The 19,641-nt window shown below is 27.0% G+C and overlaps 2 protein-coding genes across 2 annotated transcripts in view; one reads left to right on the top strand and one right to left on the bottom strand.

Annotated features, from left to right (window-relative positions):
* The window catches only part of LOC132924638 (uncharacterized), a 54,572-nt gene extending 49,507 nt beyond the window's left edge, over positions 1 to 5,065 (top strand). Inside the window, exon 5 of the mRNA XM_060989058.1 lies at positions 2,243 to 5,065. Coding sequence (XP_060845041.1) covers positions 2,243 to 2,627 — 385 coding nt within the window. The 3' untranslated portion in view covers positions 2,628 to 5,065. The remainder of the gene's footprint in view (positions 1 to 2,242) is intronic.
* Positions 5,066 to 14,110: 9,045 nt separating this feature from the next.
* LOC132924561 (E3 ubiquitin-protein ligase RNF185-like) lies at positions 14,111 to 19,641 on the bottom strand. The gene is made up of 6 exons (XM_060988939.1): positions 19,266 to 19,641; positions 18,818 to 18,978; positions 16,651 to 16,785; positions 14,673 to 14,727; positions 14,482 to 14,596; positions 14,111 to 14,388 (listed from the first exon to the last, which is right to left on the bottom strand). The coding sequence occupies exons 2-6, from the start codon at positions 18,970 to 18,972 to the stop codon at positions 14,297 to 14,299; spliced, it is 552 nt and encodes a 183-aa protein (XP_060844922.1). The 5' UTR covers positions 18,973 to 18,978; positions 19,266 to 19,641; the 3' UTR covers positions 14,111 to 14,296.

Below are 19,641 nucleotides of genomic sequence, written 5' to 3'. Positions count from 1 at the left end.
ATTATAGTACTCGACAAACGTTCCTGAATAACACGTATAATACCGTTGACAGTTTTTTTTTGTATTATTTATTATTTATTACATTAATAGTTTGATCAAATTACACAAATTTAGTATTTTACCATAATATAAAGGCGCTATTCTACGTCTACTGTGTTCGTGTAATCGTATGAAACCGATATTACCCGATTAGTCTTAATGTTATCGACCAACTGATACTATTGATTACCGTCAAGTTGTAACATCGTAATATATAAACTATAGAATAGACTATAGAGTATAGACACCAGACAGTATAGTTTATATAACTCAACGAGTTGTAATATTTTCCAATTCTATATCGACGTGTGATTACAGCGTTTACCAATATTCTATGTAAAACAATTGTGATTAGTATATTTATATATATATATAAAACAATAATGTTTACCAAACCCGAATTACCAAAATGACGAATTATGTCACACGTAGGTAAAACAATTATTTTTATGTAGAATAAAAATAAATATATACTCATTGTTTACTGTTTAGTCAATAATCGCTCTACTAGATTATTAGTAAAGTAATTATTATTATTTTTTTTTAATAACCCGTCAAATATAATATACATGTTAGATATCTAGTATCTACAAGGCCGTTCCGAAGGGGTGACGTGGGTGACGTGGTCATGTGGATCACCCCCTCAGATTTTCATATTTTAATTTAGTCGAAAAAATCGTAATACCTCTCCAATAAACATAAAATTACTCGAATTAAAAGTAATTTAAATTTCAAAACAGTTTAAAATTATAGGCATTTTTCAAATACTTTTACAAAAATAGTATTATTAACCAAATTATCTACAATAAGTGTCTCTTAAATATTTTATCATGTGCTTATTTAAAACAAAATACAATTTGTATTTAGCATATCAAATAAATACCTTCTGTTTTGATAACTATATCTAATATTATTATGAATTTGTGTTATTTAAGGGGCAACATTTAGGCAATTGTTAATCTTGTAGACGGTCTGTATATAGGTCTGTGATGTTGCTATGTGTTAATCGTTATAGATTATTAATGTGATGCTTAGTGTGTGGTATATTTGTACAAATATTTTTGGACTACATTCTTCTCGATTTTTATTTTCGGACGGCCCTCAGTACCTACTACCTACCACATAACATATTTTGCTATTGTACACCGTGTATTGTAAAATTAGGCCGGTAAGTCGGTAATAATGCTCTCTTGAACTTTAAAAAAGTATGTTTTTAAATATTTTAATTAAACACTAATCGATCTTCTATCCTCCATTGAGAAAAAATTAGACATTGGTTTTTAAGACTTTTAGAAACATAAAATATACACGGTTGTGTACGAGGTAGGAGGAATTACCATACTAGTTATTAAATTATAACATTAGGTATACAATTTAGGTATTTATTTTACAATATACACAAATTAAGCATTTCATAATAAAAATGTGTGTACATTATGCGATTATTTACATTGGCTGGGAGTGTCTAGCACCATCAAATATTTTGTCAACATCTCCGCCGCAAAAATAAGATTAGTTGTGTAATTAACTTATACTAGGCAGTGTATTAATTAATTTAATACAATGAACAAATATTGCTATCGACTGGCTAGACGGCAATTAGTGCATGACATAAAAACGATTTTTCAACTTATTATCAGTGTTGTATATTATTAAAAAAGATATTGTAATAGATCAATAGTAAAAACTGAAGATTTTACTGATACATTTAAAAATCTGAAAAAAGCAAAATATTGCTATATTGTTATACTCACTTTTTGGCTGTTATTAATCTTTTATTAAAGTACCTAATAGATTATCGATATTATTATAAATGTTGCGAATCGAGGAAAAAAGTAATGTGTATCGTAAGCTTACTATATAATTTTAATGCTTTCAAAATGTAAAGTCTAATTATACTTTTTATACGTAGACACTATAGACACACCGTCATTAAATATTTTTAAAATATAATTTCTCGAAGATTATTCTGTGAATGGTATAATATATACATTAAATAATTTTTTTGTTGGTATAACGGGCTGCGCATAAAGTATATAAACGAAACGAAATTTAGTACTCTTATTTTTTAGTCAGCCCAATAAAACAGTAAAACCATCACTGCAGGTCTATATAATATGTATATAATAATACGGTACATCCTATTTTAAGCACTGATTTTTTCGCTAGATTTTAATCGATCGCGTTCTTTTTTTCCCCTCAGGCGGCGCCGCAGACGTAGCGTCGGCGGCGGCAACCAGACCGAAGAAGTGGTCTTCCAGGAGATCCGCATCGAGGACAAGTTCAAATTCGAAGCTCAACGGGGCGATCCCGGTCACGAGATCAACTTCTCCGGCAGCAGTGGCACCGTCACCTCCACCAACGCCGCGGGCGACCATCAGAACACATACTGGAACACGTACGCGTTCGCCCTGGTGCTGGTCGCGTTCGTCGTGCTCCAGCTGTTCGTCATATTCGTGTGTTGGCTGTGCGTGACGTACAGGTCGCGGGGAAACCGCGAGGACGCCTCCATTTACGAGTCGGCCATCAGCGAGTACGCTTCCACCGTCCGGACACCGATATCCTGGGACAACAGTTATTATAAATGATTTTCGGCCGTTGGACCTAACCGAATTACCGATTATACGGTATATCATACAGTCGCACTGTATCGCATATATGTATATTATTATGTATTATATAAATAGGTAAAGCGTATGCCACCGGTGACTGTGTCTCGGGCAGTCGAAACCACCGGAAACTCATCCACACATAGGTTACGCAATATTATTATGTCACATATCGATGTAAAATATTAAATTAAATCGCACCAGCAGATCCTATTAGATGTATTAGTAGAGCCGGCGGTGATCGGACTGTGCACCATGGGCAGTGACGAGATCAACACCGCACGGCAACGGCATAATACGTAATTCGTCGTCTATATTATATACATTATAATATACTATGCATTAGGTATATCACAAATTGTTGTATATTATAATATTACTGTGGTTATTATATTTTGGAATTTTCTCGGTGGTTGATATCTGATACGGATATATATACCCGCACGCTTTATTACGAGTATATATTATCACAATATGAATAATAATAATTCATACAGATTAAGATTTTTTTATCACTTGATGGGCGTGATTATTGTGCTTATTCTCCCACTTGACTGCCCCCCCTTGCAGAATATACGCGGGAAAAAAATTTCATGACTCCCTCTCGACACTACGATATCAAATTTTTTTCATATTTTTCTAATTCAATATTCAAAAATAAACATAATATGAGTAAGAAGGCGTTTTGCACGTCTCGTACGAACGTAGGAAATTTTGTATTTGGTTTTGAATTAGTATTTAAATATTATTCAATTTTATTAAAAAGCGTTCTCTTAAGTAGTTAAATAGATTTTCGAGTTACTTTTATCTGAGTTATTATTATTTATTTGAAAATAATAAACTGCAGTAGTCGTGTGTACAGGGATGAGTACTTTATCCGTGTAAGTGTTATTTATTCCATTTTTTAATAATGCAAAATTTTTATTACTATCGTAATAATATTATTAGGTAGTTATCTTAATAATTTCATTAAAAACTTAAAAAAAACCCTCTGAGTTCTGAATTATTTATTTTTACTTATTTTGTAACACCATTGCAGATATTAGCTACCTACAAAATATTATATAGGTTTCTATTTTGGACTAAATTGAAATTTTTTCGTAAGTATGAGTACGAGTAGGATAAAAGTAGTTCTTAATAATATTGCTCGAGATAATTTTTATAATATATATTAGGCATTTGCATGATAAATGCCTGGCATACTGTACTAAACCCACCTAATATATTAACTAAAAACTATTTGATAAATATTGTTGAAATATTCGCAAACGATAAAGCTGAGTTCTAGTTTCATTTTATACTTTTATAAGACTATAATATACTTATTTACTATGTATTAAACTAGGTATAATTATATATAACTTTTTTAAATAAATTTATATGTTTTATGAAATAAATTCACAAACAATAGTTTAATCTAATCTCCAAAATATTAGGTTTAGGCTTATTATATTTATTATAATTACGTAAACAATACTCAGTTAATTTATTGATTTTTATCTAATATAAAATATACTTGTAATAATAATACAATCTACATAATATCTATAGTTCACTTATAAATTGTCATAAGACATAAACGGATATCATTTAAGATAAAATTGTGAAATAATGGATAATTCAATACGCAAATACGTATGAAACTAGTCAATAAATTATTCATAAAAAATAGTTAGTGAAAATCATCAGATCAACATTTATATAAACTATACTATGACAATCTATAATATTAAATGTTTTATAAAATCCTTTAAAACAATCTAGTAGGGTTTTTATTATTTATTTTATTGTACTTAACTATTAATAATTATTGATTTTGTATTATACAGAATTATTTTTTTGAAATATTTAAATAAGATTCAAGTAATAAATGGTAACACTTATTTTATAGTTTTATGAAACTTAATATTATAGAACTCAGTTTTAACGTAGAAATGCTTTTATTATTGTCAAAATTAACTACTACTAAATCTAATTTATAGTTAGTCCTAGTTATAGGTATGCATGTATAATTTATTTATTCATTTATTTATGTATTAAGAACAATTATCGATGTCTATAGAATTGTAAAGTATCTATTTAAATGGGTAGGTATCTATATTATTAAATAATAATGAACTTTGTATGGTTCGTGGTACCTAAATTGGTTAAATATTTAAGGGTGATAACTGATAATAATTGAATATGGTGCTTAGTTTATAACAAGTTTTATTATATTAATTATCAATGTTTATAAATGATAATAATTTAATTAATTTAGCTATTTTATTGTATTTATCATATAAACTTAAACGGTTGTATGTTAAAATATAAAGTAGAGGATGACATACATTTTTTGATGTATAAATAAATTTATAAAACAGGTACTTAGGCTTTTCTATATGTCGTTTGTATAATAATAAAAGATATAATTACAATTTTATTAAAAATATTATTGTCTTGTCATTTTTATATTTTAATCGTTTTTAACTTACAATGATCTTCATCATCGCATAGTTTTGTAAATTAGTCTCAATGTGGTTATGTTTGATCAAAAAATACATTTCACAGAATTATTTTTTTTTCCTCGTAAAACCAACATAACCGAACCATTTATTTTTAATATATTATAATTTATAAGCAACATTTCACTATTTATCAGGTAATTAAAAAATACGGAACCATAACAACTTCCCTTAATAATAAAGAAGTATATGTTCTCAATAAAAGTTTAAAGAAGAAAAGTATTGAGAGTTTCTCAAATAAAACGGCATAATATATATCAATTCAATTCAGTAGGGTTGACTAATGGTATTTTTTCAAACATTTAAGTTTGGTTTATGTTTTATGTAAATTAATACTAAATTTAGACATTTTACTCAATTCGTTTAACGATATGTTTTAATTATGTAATTTGAATTGAACGATAAGTTATAATTCCTTTGTACGTTTAATTAAATATCTTTAATTTGTTGACGTAACTCGTAACTCAATGGCAGATATTACGTTTGAAAGTTTGAATCTATTATTCCCCTTTGTGCAGCTATTATTATTTCACATATTCAACATATTGTGTTAGTGTCAAAATTTAATAAATTGTTGGAATAACAGATTTAATAATGTGTTTATTTGTTCGTTAATATAATTTCTTGCTTCTACTATAATATATAAATTGATTATAGTTTTGTTTACTGTGGTTGCCATTCGATTATAATATTATAGTATGCCTGGTGGCTGGTTTATTAAGTTGTACTTACATTTGGTTGGCTTTCTTGAATGTATTAGAAGTTGCTTTTAGTATTATACTAGTCTGTTTTCTACTATTTTCAATCAATTATTTTAACTAGTGTCTGTCTTTGACTAACTTTTCAATATTTTTATGATAACTATTATAGGTCACTGCGTCAAAATGGACTGATTATTAGATTCTCTAATAATTACATGAACCAGTTGTTTCCACGCAGTCTTAGCATATATCTATACGTGTTTCTATTGAGTTGTTGTTAACCTATCTTTTTTTGAAATATCGTCTCCTTACCTAATTTAGTACGTTTGTTGTGATCCAGTTGTGGAGCACAGTCGACAAGGGACAAATCAAATGAATTATTTCATGGTTTAATTTAACTATTAATCGTAGTTTATTTAACTTGGTTAGTATTTAACTCTTTTAAACACTCAGAGTAACGTTACAACTTAAGACAATTACTTCAGCATGAGTACCGTCAACTAGTCGTCATACAGAAATAGTGTGTTTAGGTTGCTCGTAGAGCGCCCTTATATATTAGACACCAGCCGGATCTTACTGTCTATTACAAGGTCTCCTTTAAGTATTCATCCTATTACTTTAACATAAGCCCTCGTTTTGTGGGGTAGGTGTTGCAACGTATTCAATGCGTAATACACATCTGTACGCGAGATCGTACATGTTGCAGCTATCGTAACGCCCACATAAACATACTGGATTTATATAGGTACATATATTGGTCAGTTGGATTTACATGGAACTCGTGTTTTAACACGGGATTCTGTTGTTCTATGAAGCTCTCAATGATAATTTTCTTATCTCTTGGGGTTCATCACATTTTCCATTTTCTTTCTTTTTTTTAAAAACACGTATATACGTATATTATAACATTGTTACGTCCCGACTTAGGTCTACTCGTACATCAACGTAGGAATGAAAACTTGTCTTGTGTTCGTTAAATCTTTATTATACGTTAAACTTGATACAAAAATACAATTATATGTGAACATAAGGTGTTGGTGAGTAGTATTACGACCTGACTCCAAATACTGATACATTAGACTGTGAGTAGTGTTACGACCTGCCTCTGAATGTTTCTGAACGTGTGAACATATCTAAATGTTCAAATTAAATAGTATATATTGTTTTATTGATATCCGTCCTGGCCTGCACATGATTGTGTTAATAATATGAGCTAATATGCTCCCATAGGCACACAGGGTTTTAATACATGTTCGCCGTACGGGTCTGTTCGGTTCACGTGAAGTTCATTGTTTATCACCCTTTTGAGTTGCTCTATGAAGCTTTCGAATAATATTCTTTTACCTTGTGGTGCTTGGTACATTTTTTTAACTTTTTTTTTACTGAAATAAAATTTTTTAATTATAACTTTGTTACTTCAACAGTTCAACCCTAGGAACTACTATTCTATGATTAAAATACCTACGTTTATTTACATATATTTTAAATAAATTATATATTACTATTATCCCTAATACTGTGCTTAATATTATAATGATTTTTGTATGCGTACCACTTGTCGTCTGTAGTGAGGTCTTGTCCTTTTCCTCTTGTATGACGTTTTCTAATTCGTCGATAGTTTTAGAAAAATCGCTTATACTCCCCACTGCTTGTCGATAAGGTATTTCGTCATTTAATATTTCCTTTTCTTCCTGGTAATCAAGTGTATGCGATTTGTCAATCGGTATTGATAACTTCTTTCCGTCTAACAAATTAAAGTTATTAATAAGCTTCACTATTGAACTTTGATGGGTTAACAAGTTATTTAATTTTGTACTGTTAATAACGGAATCTTTACGCTAGTTGACATGTCTACTGGAGAAAGGAAGTCGAGATACTGAGTTGACTTCAAGTGTCTGTTAGGTGTCAACACTACATGAGGTGTATGAGCCCTATAGTATCGTCTATAATGAGTTTACCCACTCCCTTTAATTGTATATTTCCTATACATTGTTTCCCTGATCACAATAGTGACTGTTATGTCGTCCAACGTGCATATTATATAAATCCATTTATTATTATACTTAAACTTATGATATATGCTACGGGTCATTTCTAAATATTTTAAAGAGCAGGTTCTCGGAACTGTGGTTGGCTTCATGAATAATTAAATTTCACATGATGGTAGCCCCGCTGACCCTAGTCGAAGTGGATGTGTCCAGGCACGTAGTCAGAAAATATTCACTAGGTGGGCCAATGTTAGATGGGCCCCCTACCTTTTTATATTATAAAGAGGTAGTTATCAGAATATCATTACTATAAATATATAAGTATATAACCTAATAATACCATAGTTTATCATTATGCTAATTATTAATAAGTGTAATAAAAAAAAAAAATTGATAAAAATACATAAATATAAATCAAATACAAATAATGCTTTTGATAATCATAATAATTAATAATAATAAAATTCAAATATTCAATATATAGACATAATCTTTAAATTAAATACAATTAATATAATTTATGTTCTAATATAACAGTATTTTTCTATTTTTATGTTTAATAGAGAATCTATTAACAAATTCATCCTAGGTCCAAACTTTTGGCAATTTTTTTTTCTATACAAATACTTAACAAACTGACGAGTCGGTCATTTGACATACAATTTCGCATATAATTTTTTAATCTTCTTAGACATGAAAAAGTCCTTTCACATGCTAGTATACTAGTATACAGTATTAGGCTTTAAATAGCAATTATTTCCTAATCAATCGTTGACGATATTATGACTTATAAAAATAAATTATCACCGATTCTTGGTAGCAACAAAATTTAAATGCAATACAATATACATATTTTATTTCAGAAATGGACATGGATTGAATTTAGTTACGTAACTTATTTTAGATTCTAATCAAAACCCGATATATTTGGTTTTATTTGTGCAATATTTAGACAATATTAAAAATTCCATTAAAATTAATAGCCACTGTATAATAATGGGCCCCTCTGAATACTTTGGATGGGCCGGCCTACGGCCGGACACATAATAGGGTGGGCCAGGCACACCCTGGCCCCCCCTTAGCTACGTGCCTGGATGTGTCTCCGGACACAATGTCATGCTTATCAAAACTTTGCAACTAATCAAGTTTTTTATTAATCTAATGGTGCAATATTATATTTTAATCTATATTAGTAAAAATAAATATTTATGCTTATTTTTATTCATTAACTGATATTGTATTATTATCACACCCAATGTCAGCATCGCTAATAACCTGTCTATCACGATCCGTTTATAACCTAAGAACTCATACAACACCGTACACAGCCCAATCGTCACAGTTTTATAATACCGTATAATATATATAACGCTTGATAAGTGGTTCTTTATTATGATTACTAACAGATCCGGGTGCAAGGAATTATCCGGGTTTTTCGACATTTCGTGTAATTCGTTATTCATTAAACGTTTTAGCTTTTCCAAAAATGTTTCGATTGTGCCTTGGTTAACTTGCGTGGAAATGCTTTATGCCTTTTTTCTTTTAAAAAAAGATATGCATATTTATTTTTATAACGTGGTTACTTCCTGGTTGGGAATTATTATTACTTGTTTTATTTCTCAGCAACAAGAATACTGGACCCCACTAAGACTCGGTTTCTATTTCTATTTCCACATATTTTAAATAATTTATATGTCATCATAATTCATGTACACATAATAAAATATAATGACGTGTAATATTAGTAATACTGATTATTGTACTTTTTTTTATGACGTAGGTAATTTGTATTTTATATTGCTAACCTAATCGTTGTTTAATCTTTTTTATCTGTTCTAAATAATCTAAATAAATAATTGACGTATACAAATTTATGTTTTATTTTGTATTAAGGAAATAAAGTATTATTTTATTTTTATTTTGGTATGGGGGTTTTTTTAATATAATAAATGATTATCATTAATTACAATAATTATTACAATTAATCGTATATTCGTGTACTTTGCTACATAAATATATACATTTTTATATTTTGAACTTTTATTTTTACATTTGTGTTTTAAATATCAATTCAATCATTATTAAGTATAGGTATTTTATCTATGAACAGCTTATTTGAATGAGTACTATCTTCTGCAATGCAATATATTAAACTGAGTGAAAAAATTGTAAGTAATAATTTATACTTCATATTATTTACAATTTATTATTGGTATTGAGTGCAGAGTATTAAATATAAATATAAAATAACATCGATATTTATTTCTACAATTCTGTTATTCAATATTCTATTGTGAATTAATATACTATATTCGTTAATTTTATACAGTAATTCTGAGTTTTTCCTGATTGTTTATCCATTTTCCAGTGTCTCCCTACCAATATATTAACTACCTATGAACACTAGGTACTGCCGTACTGGACACGACCAGGAAGACTTTATAATATGACCGTTCTATCCACAGAGTATAATATTTTATTTTCATTGTTTCATTCAAATACGTAAAGGTAACAGATAAAACTGAAAACTTATGAATCTTAGCGTTTAAACTTTAACCACAGATAAGACAATATCTCATGATTTAACTGTCTATACTCGTCACTTTACTCTGATATTGTAAATATTTTTCCTGCTTTCTCTAATGATAGGTACCTATATAATTTTTTTAACTAAAATTTTGTAATTTAGAATAGTACAATAATTGTATTTTTTTTCTATAATTTAGTTTCCAATTTAAACTAAATATTATTACAACTGATAAAATACAGATAATAAAGCAAATAAAACAAAGTAATAATGAATTATAATATTGTAATGAGTAATGACTAATGACTAATGAGATACAGTGAAATGTCAATTATCCATGTAAATTGGGACCAAAAGCAGAGGGGGGGGTACGAATAATCAAACAATGAATAAAAAATATACAATAAACATGAATTTAAATGTAGTATATAATTAAAAATAAATATAAAACTAATGTGCTGTAGATAAAATGTTTAAGTATAATATAAGATAATTACATATGTACTGTTAAAAGTATTGGATAAAATTAATTTAAAATTCAAAAACATAAAATAAACATACATTTTCTTTTTAAAGCCCATATTACGGATAATAAACGCTCCACTGTAATAATATATTATCAAACTCCTATAGCAGTATAGCTAGATTATGATGATTTAACTATTTAATTGTTATAGTTATAAAAATAATTTTAAGGTTTATAATAAAAGATAATTAGTTAAATTGTATTAAATTGAAAAATTTATATTTACTTTCAGACTATTTTAGTTTTTAAAGTTTAAGTAACAAAATATGTACATTTTGTTATTTTCATCCCATCCAAGCAGCAAAATTTTTTAATTGCAGACTCTAGTAAATAAAAATCAGCCTTGCGTTATACAGCAATGTTAAAATAATAAAAAAAATAAATATATTATGGATAAATTTATATTAAAAATGAATGTGCTCAATTGGAATTTGGGCAGAGTATTCCGACTAGTGGCATAGTTCTTAGATAATTAACTTGATGTCATCATTTGGTATATACCTCAAGACACTGAAGTATAATAATTTTATGTGTTGGTAGATTGAATTCTTTTATACAATTAGTTAGCTATAACTACAAGTTTAATACATTAGAAAGTAGGCATTTGTCAAAATAAAATATACTCTTGTATTTGTGTTTACTCAAATAAAGTATTATTAAATTACATTTTTACTTTTAAAGTTTCTTAAAAAATAATTTCATCGTCTTACCATCATAGTTGGTTGGACTGAAATTTAGTTATTATAAACAATTCTTTTGATATTTGATCTCATAAAGTAAAATATGTTAATATTGTCAACAGCTAAATTTACAAGTGTGAAATAAATAACAAATATTCAATGAATATAATGATAAATATAAGATATTTCACCAAGTATGTTTATTACTACTTTACTTTATAATCATTTCCAAATGTTGATACATGGTAATTTTAAGTAAGGTTAAAAATTAACCATATTTATAGCATTTTATACCATTTAAAGAGTTTCAAGTAGCAACCAAGCTTTTAAATGAAAACAATTTTTTTTTAACTGGAAATTCTTAGTGAAAATGTTGATATGTATAAATTAGTCAAAATCAATATTAATATGCTTAAAAATTTAATTTAAAAAATATAATTTTCATTTGAGTAAAATATATTTTATTACCATAGGAAACTCTTTAAAGGTAAAAAAAAATGTAAATAATTGAAATATATTACAGGTATTTAAAAATTTCAAAAATCAAAATTTAAATAAATGCATAATTAAAGAGAAAAATAGAAGTGAGCATGCATGCTTAATAAATCATGGATATTACAAACATAAAATTATAAGATTACGAACTTACTTAAAACAATATATAAAACCTGGAAATGGTTTAATGAATTTTGCAATTCTCTACATATTAAACAGTTATTCTGTAACTATCAGAAAAACGAACTGTGTGAAATGTTTCCTAGAATTTCAAGAATAAAATTTATAATTTATTATAAAAGTATGAGCACACAATAATTATAAGAATAATTGAATAATACTTAATAAAATGAGTTAAGGAAGCCTGTAAAAAGAAGCTACATTGACATAATTTTGTATGGTTGGTTCAACTATGTAATTCAATGTTCCGTGTTTAAATGTAAAATGTGTACAACTTATGTATAGTAAATACTATTAACACTAAATATTATGTTTAGATAAGTATACTTGAAAAAATTATATAGATATTAATGAATCAACAGTTACTTTGATTTATAACATATATTTTATTTAGAAATAACCAATTGTCATGGCATTAACAATTTCTAAAGAATGCATAGTAATAATATTTATAATAATTGTTCTTGAAAATAATAATTATCAATAGCATAGGGTTATAAAATATAACAAGTGTTTTGTTAACCTAAGATTAAACTATAAATATTTTCGAAAACATTTTACATGACTTTTAGTATTTACAAATCAATGTAAACATTTTACTATTTTTTATTATTATAAACTTATTAGGCAATATATTTTTTGGAGTACTTAAAAATATAGAAAACAAATTTTGGTTGAGTATCCTATGTAATGAAAATATTTATAACTTACAAGAGCGAAGTGAAATTGAACAGGAATACCTCGCAAAATGTTAGCCTATTACTTCAGTTATCTAAACTTCAATTATTATTAAAATAAATAAATACATTTCTGAACTTTGATTTATGTAATATAACATCGAATTCCAAATAACAATTTGCTTCAGACTATGAAATTAAAAATGTCATCATTCAAAGCAGTACAAAAGTTTAAATTATTATGATAAAAATTGTAAAAAAAAATACAATATTTTCAATAATGTTGCTTTGTAACGACATAAAATTATATGATATAAAGATTATTACATCAATAATAGATTTTTAAAATATTGAAGTCATTGAATATGTTAAATGAATCATCTGGTATACATACTAAAAATATTAAATTAGATAACTGATAATCAACTTACACACCTTTAATTAACAACCTACTCAGTTTCTAACAGTAAAAAAAAACCAGCCAAAAATAATTAATATTCTTAATATTTTAATACTCATGATTAAATGTTAAGTTACTAAGTAAATCGTTATACCCATTGCTTATGTAATATGTTTTACTAACATAATATAACAGCTAAATTTATTTCCAAAAGAATAATCTAAATACTTTATACTTAGCTGTTTTTAATACTAGGATAAATTTACATATTATCAACTTTAAAAGTATGAATATTCTGAATAGAATTTATAACGTCTTCGAAAAATTGAATTAAAAATTTAAAAAAAAAGACAAAATAAAAAAAAAAAAAATGAATACAAAGTAGGTATTGGCTGTGGGTTATATCTTAAAATGGATAGGCTGAACACAATAATTAAAAAAAAAAAACAAATATGTTTTAACATAGGCATTCATAAAGAATTATATTTTAATTAAGTTGAAAAAAACCATCATATTAATCATAATTATAAATAATACAATAATCATAAATACATAGTTAGGCTATGAAATTTAATATAATTGTTTCAGTTATTATAAATAATACAATAATAAATTAATATTTGTAAATTTGGCATGAATTTATAACTAAAAAACAGAACTATTGAATTATTGTTAGTTTTATAAATATTCTTAATAAATTCATAGACAAAATATTTGTCAAACTGTTAAAAAGTTAATATTATAGTTTAAGTTTTTTATATCATAAAAAACATAACTAACACTATTAGTTAAAAATTTTAGACTCGGCGCCATACAATAAAAATTGAAGTATATTTGAAACTTATATAGCCAATAAAGTGAATAAAAATAATATATAAAATTAAGCCCTCATGTAGTGCTTATTGTAGTTAAATGAATGGTAAAATAATAATAATAATTAAAATTAAAAAAAACGTACTCTTAGAATAAATTATGCCACCATTAGCCAAATAATACATATTACTGCAATCCATAAGAAAAGTTTTGATAAGTATTGATCATCTTGATGTAGTTGATTAGCAACTGGAATTTATTAAATATACAAATAAATTCAATTTAACTAATTTAATTCGTTATTGAAACTAAAACATAAAAATATAACTATTATGAACTTACCTTCTTGCGGACGATCAGTAACATTAAGTGATGTTGAAAATCCAAAAGGAAATGATCCTATTCCAAACGATAAATGGAAACCTTGGCTATCACCAAAAAAAAAACTCGAGAAAGCCTAAAATGATTAAAATTAATTTTACATGAACATTAGAAAAAAAAATGATGCTATTCATTGTTAGATGATATCTTACAGAACTAGGTTCAAGTTCAGTTCTTTGACCAGCAGGCCTAGGTGGCACTTTATTTCTGAAACATAAAAATATATTTAATAATGAACACTAAGTTATTAGTTAGAATTATTTACAAATTATGATAAATAATATATATAATGTATATATATGTAAAAAATTCTATTGTGAATGAGTTTATTATAATTGCTTAAAATAGTAAGAATTAATCTGTATTAAAAATGCAATGAAAATTATTTTTGATAGGTAGTTCTTAAAATATAGCATATTACTGTTTCAAGTACTGAAAATAACAAAAAAATTAAATATTTTGAAGTAATTGGGATATAAATATATAATGTATAGGGCCCGGATTCCAATGCAAAATGCATCATTTTTTGATTAATCCTAGACAATGCTTTCCAAGTTTATAATTTGATTCATGTAACAGAGACTTCAAAGGTGAAATTTTTATTTTGCATTTTTTTGCTTTTTTTTGCATATTTCAATATTTTTTCATTTTTAGAACATATTTTAGCTTTTTTCGGTCATTTTTTCGTTTTTAATGCATATTTGTATAATATATAGACATATAGTATTTATACATTTTACTGCCAAAGATTAAATATACTAGCAGTATTAAATCTCTGATACAATATTCTTTACTCTATGGATACAACTTAATAATCTAAATATAGGTAATTCAAAATGGAGTAAAATACGATAATGTTTTATTGTTTGTCAGCGACGCAGCTCCATACATGGTTAAAGCTGGTAAAAATATAAAAGCTCTGTACTTAAAAATGGAACACGTCACATGCCTCGCACACGGTCTACACAGGGTAGCTGAAGAAGTACGAGAGCATTTTCCTAAAGTGGATGCATTGATATCAAATGTAAAGAAAATTTTTTTAAAAGCACCTTCTAGAGTTCTAAAGTTTAAATGTATGGGCCCAACTATTCCTTTACCACCTCAACCAATACTGACACGTTGGGGTACTTGGTTAGAAGCGTCGGTATACTACTGTGAATATTTTCAATTTATTAAAACAGTTATTGATGGATTTGAAGAAAACGATGCCATAGCTATCAAAAAAGCGCAACATTTAATGGCAGACAAAGAAATTGAAGCTAACTTGATATTCATAAAATCCAACTATGGAAATATACCAAGCTGTATAACACGCCTTGAAGCATCAGATATACCTCTAGTTGAGGCAATTGGTATCGTAAATAATGCCAAAACTTGTATTTTAAATAATACAAGCAGTTATGGAGAAGCAATAAAAAAAAAATTAGAAGTTGTTTTAAATAAAAATAATGGTTATACTGTAATGGAAACGATTTCAAGTATTTTAGAAGGTAACGAAACCGCTCTAAAAAACATACCAGGAGAATTAACACCAGATGACATTTGTCATTTTAAATATGCTCCTATAACATCAGTGGACGTCGAACGAAGTTTTTCAACATATAAAAATATTCTTTCGGACAACAGAAGATCGTTGGTGTTTGAAAATATTAAACAATATATTATTGTTCAATGCAATGCTGAACATTTTATAGGTAAAATAGCTTAACGTAGAATTTAACATAATCTTAAGTGTATATTTTGGTATGTTTAGAATGAATAATATTTCCCCTAAAACGGCCAAAACATGCGTGTCAACATCATATCAGTCAATATTTCAAATTTTCAGTTTTTTTTTAATAAAATAATTATTATGTCATTTATAAATTACAATTTGTATAAAAAAATATATATGGCATTTTTAAGGTCATTTTTGTGGTAAATTGTATTTTTTAAGTGCATTTTTAAGGTCATTTTTGTGGTAAAATGCATTTTTTAAGGGCATTTTTGGCTATTTTTTAGAGCATATCTGTATGGTTTTAAGTGCATTTAAATCCGGGCCCTAATAATGTATAATAATTTTATAAATATTTTTAGTGGATATATTTATTTTCAATGATTTGGAACATAATCATTTGCATTTCAATTTACCTGGGATCTTCTTGTTTAGAATTTCCATGTCCATAAATTGGTATTATTTTATCTTTATTTAATGCAGCTTTACATACGGGGCATAATACTTGATGACTTGATAGAGTTACTATCCATTGATGCAAACATGGCCAGCTGTAACATATTTTAGGTTTTAATGAAATCATCATTTTATTAAATTATACAGCAATAGTAATTAGTAATTTACTAATTATTAGGTATACCTAATAATAATAGTTAATAAATCAGCAAAAATATGAATGTATACTCTGTCTCAAAGAGAATAATCACTTTTGCACACACCAATTGACTGCTCTGGCAGAGGCGAGGCTAAATTCTCCTCGCCTAATAAGCAGACATTTCCCAAAAACAATATATAAACATATATGACTAAAATTTCTAGTTAGTAATATTATTATACTTAATTTGGGAACCACCCAATAGTATGAGTTATTAGTAGAAGCATGAAAATCGGTCGGTCAACCGATTATTCTCTTTTAAGACAGTGTAAAATTAATTAGATTTTCTAAGTTTTAGCAATTATATTAGCAGAATGTATATGAAGATATTTTAGCAATTCTTTACAATTGGTAATTGTTTTTAGTTTAAAAATATAAATAAACAATCTAACTAATAAATACCTAATTAAATGTTTTGTAATTATACTTCATAAAATATTTTATATTTTTCTATTTACCTATTCATACACATTAAAGATAATAAATAATAATTATTAGGTATTTTTGGGAAATAAGTTCAATCTGTTATAAATCATAATGGACAATATCTTAAGAGAATGTCACACCCACACATGTTGTCTCTGTCTTTCAAACGTACAACATAGTAAAAACACTCCACATGGGCAAGAACCACCAAAGGGATGTAGTCCAAATTAAACAAACCAATTTTTACACTATAAAAAGGAAAACTTTGGTTGTACAACATCGTTTTTAATTTTTTGATATCACTAATACAAAAAAGTTTTTATTGTTTCAAAATTCATTATATTTGTGTTTTTCAAACTTATCAACTTTTTTTGTAGTTCTGATATCGAAATAATTAAAACGATGTTACACAGTCCAAAATTTCCTCTTTCTAATGTGAAAATTTTGTTGTTTAATTTGGATTACAGCCCTAGAGGTTCTTGCTGCATAGAACGGAGACAATCCATGCAGGTGTGGCGTCCTCTTAATAAATAAGATGAAATAGATACTATTTTTATATCACTATATCGATTATATTATGATCAATATTATTCTAGTGACTGCAGGTGACAGTTGTTCTTATTGGTTCAATTGTTTTTCTAATCAATACTTTTTTTTTAATATGATTAAAACTATAAAAATTAGTTTTAAATAAATCTTTTTAATGAATATAAATTTTTATTTTTTTAATAAATACTTTGACAAAACTAACAAAATAAATAATTAAATAGTTTGATTTTTTTATCACATAAAATCTACGCCCTAAATAACTAATAATGATTCATGATTTTGATTATATTATTTCAACATCAAATAGTAAACAATCATACATACATGTAGGTAATATACAAATATGTATAAACTAGAGATCAGCACGGGCCATTATTTTTCAGCCTGATCCGGCCTAAAACTTAAACTTATAAACTGTCGCCATCCAGGCCCGATCCGTATTTTTTTTTTAAGTCTAACCTAATCAGGCCCATTTGTAATTTTTATTTCAAAGTCCAACCCAACCATGCCCATTTAAAAATAAAAATATACATAAAATTTATTTCCTTTCAGTATTGATATAATAGACAATAACATTTAATTAAGACAATAAATATATTAAATTTTATTAAAATTAAAATATATTTTTAAACCTGCTAATTTCTTATTAACTAATATAATAATAGAATAGAATTAAAATAATAATAAACTTATAATAATTATATTTTCTTTTTATAAAAAAACTATCAGTGAGCGAGTAGTGGTGTAAAAAAATTATTTATATAATTTAAATTAAAAACCTATCGCATAGTGTTACCAATTAAATTAATTAATTTTATTTTTGATCGACCCGGCCCGATGAATAATATTACGATCTTGTCCATAACTAACCTGTAATATTTAAATCATGGCCTGGCCCATGCTTAACTAATAAATTTACTTGTTATTAGTTTTGATTTGGCAATGATACTAACCAAAATAAATGACCACAGACACTGACAACAGCATCCTTTGCATTATCCAAGCATATGTTACATTCAAATATGTTATTCTGTTCATCTTTATTATCGTTTTCTTCATTGTTCGTGTTTTCTCGCGAAGAATCAGACTCGTTGGTAATGGTAGCCATCGTGCCCTGACACGTTCAAAAACAAACAATTGATATAAAAAAATAATAATATTGTAAAATCAAGCTAATGTAATATTTTATACTGAAAACACACAAATAGCTCAAGCACTAAAAAAACAGATTAGACTTCGAACAATTTTTTCAAAGGTATGATTATTGTGTTTGTGATTTACATACACAACATGTATAACTATGGTTTCGATTAAATACCTAAACCACACCTACGCACATCATGACGTTCTACGTGATCAACAGAGATTGATAATCTTATGTTGTTTTTATTTTAGACTTACGAATTACGGCTAGAAGAATGTTTGAGAAATTGCACAGAACGTCTCACGTTCTACACTGTTTTCAATGACAATGGGTAAAATATGGTTTACGCGGGATATGAACTCCGGTCTCCGACAACGGCGAGAACACACTAGTGACTCTCTAGTTAGTAGTTATGACCAAATAAAAAGAAAAAAAATATATTTTGTAGTATTTGATACTATGATAGTGGCTACTGCGGTAGGAACCAATGGGCAATCATATATACCAGCCCGCAACCACCAGCCGCGCTCTGCGATTCTACCGCGATTAAAGATTGCTAACCAAAAAATAATGACATTTCAACCATAATAACACACTACCACAAAATAAATTGTAGTATTGCACCTTTCACTG

The sequence above is a fragment of the Rhopalosiphum padi genome, chromosome 3 (genome assembly GCF_020882245.1).
Source record: "Rhopalosiphum padi isolate XX-2018 chromosome 3, ASM2088224v1, whole genome shotgun sequence".
NCBI classification, from domain to species: Eukaryota; Metazoa; Arthropoda; class Insecta; order Hemiptera; family Aphididae; genus Rhopalosiphum; species Rhopalosiphum padi.
The sequence above is the reverse complement of the archived record's forward strand: the minus strand, read 5'-3'. Positions and strand labels throughout refer to the sequence as shown.

What these genes read in the sequence shown, in the direction of transcription:
- LOC132924561 (XM_060988939.1), bottom strand. Translation starts at nt 18,972, where the DNA reads ATGGCTACCATTACCAACGAGTCTGATTCTTCGCGAGAAAACACGAAC. An exon ending in GTCTGTGGTCATTTATTTTG is followed by an intron (nt 16,786 to 18,817) that starts GTTAGTATCATT and finishes AATATGTTACAG; the next exon opens with CTGGCCATGTTTGCATCAAT. An exon ending in CTGAACTTGAACCTAGTTCT is followed by an intron (nt 14,597 to 14,672) that starts GTAAGATATCAT and finishes TAATCATTTTAG; the next exon opens with GCTTTCTCGAGTTTTTTTTT.